Here is a 4,395-nt window from a genome sequence, read left to right as displayed (position 1 = left end):
TGTATTTCCACTTTTATTGTAGCTGTTCATTCACTGCTCATGAAATGTGATATATCTGAATGTACGTTTTAACGTAGCAGGGTATCATGATCACACCGGTGATAGTACATGATAGTGCACAGTCAGTCATACATCAGAGAATCATCAGGTTCTTCAGTGGTGAGTGTGATCATTTCATTTCTTCAGAGCAGCCTCCCTCATTGTATCATGTCCATGTTCATTCTGCTTCAGCATCTTCAGCTCCATCTCGGTCTGCCTGCGCATGGACTGAAGGTACATGAAAGCATGGCTGTTGTTGGAACTTCACCAATGATTTGTTTAAATGCTCTGTCATACATAGCATACCTCCATGTCTCTGGTGATGATATGGTTCGGCCCGTGGGTCACCATAAGGATACCGTAGGCCTTGCAGATCAAGCTGTGACCTGCCTCTATCTCTCCTGCATGCCAGTGGGTGATACCAGCCCTCATGATGGTCATGCCTAACTGGGCGTTGTAAGGGTGGTACAACTTCCTGTTCAAGGGAACAGAAAAGTTCCAGAATTAACCAGATGCAGAAAGTTCCATTTCATTTTGGAACTTATGCTGGATCAGAATTGTAAAATTCATTCATTCATTGATTCATCTTCTCAACCCGCTTCATCCGCTACTGTGGGTCATGGGGTGCTGGAGCTTGTCCAGCACCCCATGAAGATGGATGGATTGATCAATATTTTAATAATAGTCATGTATATCTAAGACAGGATACGTAATGTCTTGAATATAATCATGATTTTGTGGAGTTACTGAGTCCCACCACAAAAGACTGTCAGGACTCACATGTATCCTTCCACCAGCTGGATGGCGTAGACTGCAGCCTCAGAGAACCTTCGCAGAAATGAAAGCACCTCACTAGCGATGCTGAGCACACGCAGCCTATACAAATGAGTATCACCCAAGATGTTCTCCTGTTTCTTTAGACATTCACAGCATAACTTCACCACCTGAGAGAGGAAAGAAAAAACACATCAGAAAGTCTCCTGGGACAGAAAGAGGTTAGCAGAGGCAGTGGAAGACCATAACAAAGAAAGAAAGCAGTGTTTTGTACCTCTTGGTAGTCCTTCTGAGTTCGAGACCTCTCGATTTTCTCGAGACACTCTTTAGTGAAGGCTGTCACATCTTCCACTTTATCAGCTGAGGGCTGAAAGTTGGACACAACAACAGAATGGTCAGAAGGACAGCATAGTTTTAAAATGGAAAACAGAGGTTCAAAAGTGTTGTTTTTTCTATTTTAAACAGATCATCCTTGTGTCCCCTCCCTCACTTTGTTTCCCTCACTGTCTGCAGCAGCTTTCATCAGGTCATCCTTGATGCGCTGGCTACAGTGTTTGCAGGTGCACTCAAAGTAGAAATGTTCCTTCAGCCTCTTCTGGCGGTCGGCAGACACATTGAGGAAGTCCACATAGCTCACGGTCAGCTCTTCACCCTCTGGGATTTCCTCCATCGCTCGAAGCTCGATCCTGGGACAGAGGAGGTCTGTGTAGGTTCACAGTTATCAGGTCATGGTTACCCAAAGCTGTTTAAATCAATCCACTGGACTTTAAGAAAGTGTCTTGAAGACGTTTCGTCGCTCATCCAAGAGGCTTCTTCAGTTCTGAAGGTGGCTGGTCTGGTCCCAGCTCATTAACCCTGTGGGGTCTGGTCAGTTCTATTCACATTTCAACAACCGTAGTTGAAACCCATCTGGCTCCTCAACGATGGTTGTTGGGAGTGCTCAGGGGTGTAAAAGAGGGGGTTGTTGAATTGTGAGTTTCACTGAGCCTGCCACCACTAGAACTGAAGAAGCCTCTTGGATGAGAGGCGAAACATCTTCAAGAAACGTTCTTAAAGTCCAATGGATTGATTTAAACAGCTTTGGAGGGAAAGGGGAGGTTAAGACAAGTCTGGTACCCCAATGCAAGAGCTGGATGAAACAAATCCTAAAACTATGTCTGCATATCATCTTCTGCACCCAACTGAATGCCACTTATGATGTTTTTGTACTTGGCATCAAGGAAATGATTTGTGACAATGACAAACAATCTTTTATAGAGATAGCAAATGAAATGTGCCCCAAAATGTGGGCCAAACCTCAAATAAATCAAATAAATCTCTGTTGACATCAGAGATAGCCTGAACAGGCAACAACACAACATGGCAGCCAAGATGTCTAAAACTGAGATAAAGATGTAAAAAAAAAAGTGATCTCTGTGTCCTGTTTACTGAGAGGATGGGTGGATGGATGGATGGATGGATGGATGGATGGATAATATTTACCATTAGTGTAACATTTCTTTATGGGCTCTGTTGGAGTACTTACCTCCTCTGAGAATGGAGAGTGGAGTTCACAGCTGACTGGCTGCAAAAGACAGAGGCAGTCAGTGTCATTCAAACACACACACACACACACACACACACACACACACACACACACACACACACACACATAATAATAATAATAATAATGGATTTGATTCGATGTCTATTGGTTTTTTGTGGACACTCAAAGCGCTTCACAAAGCTTTCCTTATTCATTCACTCATAATCGGAACATCTTCAACAGTGTGCGTTTTGTTAGGGGAATGCAGGGGACCCCCCGCCCCTCTGATTTTCACATCTCTACCCCTGCTGGATGAATTATATCCTGGGATAATTTTTAAAAATATTAAGTAACAGGCAGGTTATGACAGCTCTGTTACAGGTAGCTTATGATCTGCATTGCTGCTTTGTCAACCTGACCCGAGATCTGGGCAGTCTTGATGCAAACTTCCCGATGAACATAAATACACTGCTTTTGTTCCCTTCTGAAGGATTATGTTTGCTCATGTAATAAAGTAACTCTCAAGATTGACAGATTGTTTTTTATATGAGTTGTTTCATAGCATGTTTAGCTCTGTATGCATGGTCGTAGCAGCAAAAAGGATGCAGATGCATTCTCCAGCCTCCCATGGTGAGTCCTGCTTTCCAGGGGGAAACCCACCTTTGAATCTTTACAAGGGTCATATGGCACTTATCCACGTAGCCACATATTATATACTTAGTTAGTTTAAGAAACACCAAATATGGAGTCAGATTGGTAGTTCTTAGAGAAAATATATTATTCCGTTTGAACAACTACAAAAGCAACCTGCTCTACTGTTTGTGATCACGACAGAGTGACCAGAGCGGAAACCTGAGATTTTTATATTCAATGTATTCAGTTTTGACCACTCTTCAATAAACCATCCGTTTGAACTCTGAGGTATGTTCTATTAATTTTTTAGCACGTAGGAATTTTGTCTGAGACGAGAAGGCGGTTCTAACAATTGGGTGACCCCGACATGATGACCGGATCAGTCAGTTGGACGGCACCTGAACACCTGGACAAAATTTAAACTCAACACAGCGCCTTATAAAAGGTGAAGAAACCATTGTTTTCTAAAAGCTGAGTTTTGAGGCCTTCTATGATGTTCTGCTAAATTTATCAATTAATTTCATTAAGAGAGTGAATTATCTTTATAGTGGATAATCTAAATCCGGTAGAAGATAGGAATCAGGCTATGTTAGTAACACATATGCATATACAGTATAAACAGTACATACATATACAATATATACATGTAATGTATATATTGTATATATATACTGTACGTATAAAAATGAAGAGATAATTTATTCACTTTTATACGTGAAGAAAATATTACGTGATAGGGAAAGGAATCTGGAATCCCATGGGGGAATAATTCAGGAAATGGGAAATGTGACATTAGGTAAGTATGAATCAGTCCAGTTCATCTAACTCTCCCGACAGCGCCACCACAGTGTACAGATGGAACAAAATTTCAGCTGTTTAGTCCTTTTAGCGTTCCTCAGCTTCAACTTCCAGTCTTGAATATTGAAGGGGGCACTTGGAATTCTGAATGGGAAGATGCACAAGCTGGTTCTTTTGGAACACCCTATGTGACTTTTTGGTCATCAGTGTCTGCTATTGCCGCTCGCTCTACATCGGCCCCAAGGTGAGAACCAGCTTGGGTAGAGAAGGAGCTTTTCATCACTTGCCCATTTTTTGTAAAAAATAGGCAAGTGCCACCCCAATATCAATGATGTGAGGTGTGGATCTGACAAACAAGGAGAAGTCAGTATCAGAGAAAACAAATACAGAAGGAAAGCAGGAGATGGAGGAAGGGAAGGGAGGAAACACAAAGCATGTTGGGTATTCTGATAGAGATCAAGAAAAATTGTGGACTGTTTGTCAAATGCAGAGTGAAAGAAGAGATATCCAAAGCAACGACAGAGACGGAAGATGGAATGAGAAAGATAACTGATGGGCTGAAGCATTAAATCTTCTTACCAGGAGGGAACGAGGTGCAATGAGGTGCTGGCATAATTTATGAACCC

The 4,395-nt window shown here is 42.1% G+C and overlaps 1 protein-coding gene across 1 annotated transcript in view; it reads right to left on the bottom strand.

Moving 5' to 3' along the window:
• The window catches only part of LOC137608514 (histone-lysine N-methyltransferase SMYD1-like), a 10,605-nt gene continuing 6,210 nt past the window's right edge, over positions 1–4,395 (bottom strand). The window contains exons 5-10 of the mRNA XM_068334958.1: positions 2,339–2,377; positions 1,304–1,499; positions 1,088–1,180; positions 820–983; positions 346–514; positions 1–267 (exon numbers count right to left, since the gene is read on the bottom strand). Coding sequence (XP_068191059.1) covers positions 175–267; positions 346–514; positions 820–983; positions 1,088–1,180; positions 1,304–1,499; positions 2,339–2,377 — 754 coding nt within the window. The 3' untranslated portion in view covers positions 1–174. The remainder of the gene's footprint in view (positions 268–345; positions 515–819; positions 984–1,087; positions 1,181–1,303; positions 1,500–2,338; positions 2,378–4,395) is intronic.

The sequence above is a fragment of the Antennarius striatus genome, chromosome 15 (genome assembly GCF_040054535.1).
Source record: "Antennarius striatus isolate MH-2024 chromosome 15, ASM4005453v1, whole genome shotgun sequence".
Taxonomy (NCBI): domain Eukaryota; kingdom Metazoa; phylum Chordata; class Actinopteri; order Lophiiformes; family Antennariidae; genus Antennarius; species Antennarius striatus.
This window is presented reverse-complemented; position numbering and strand designations above follow the sequence as displayed.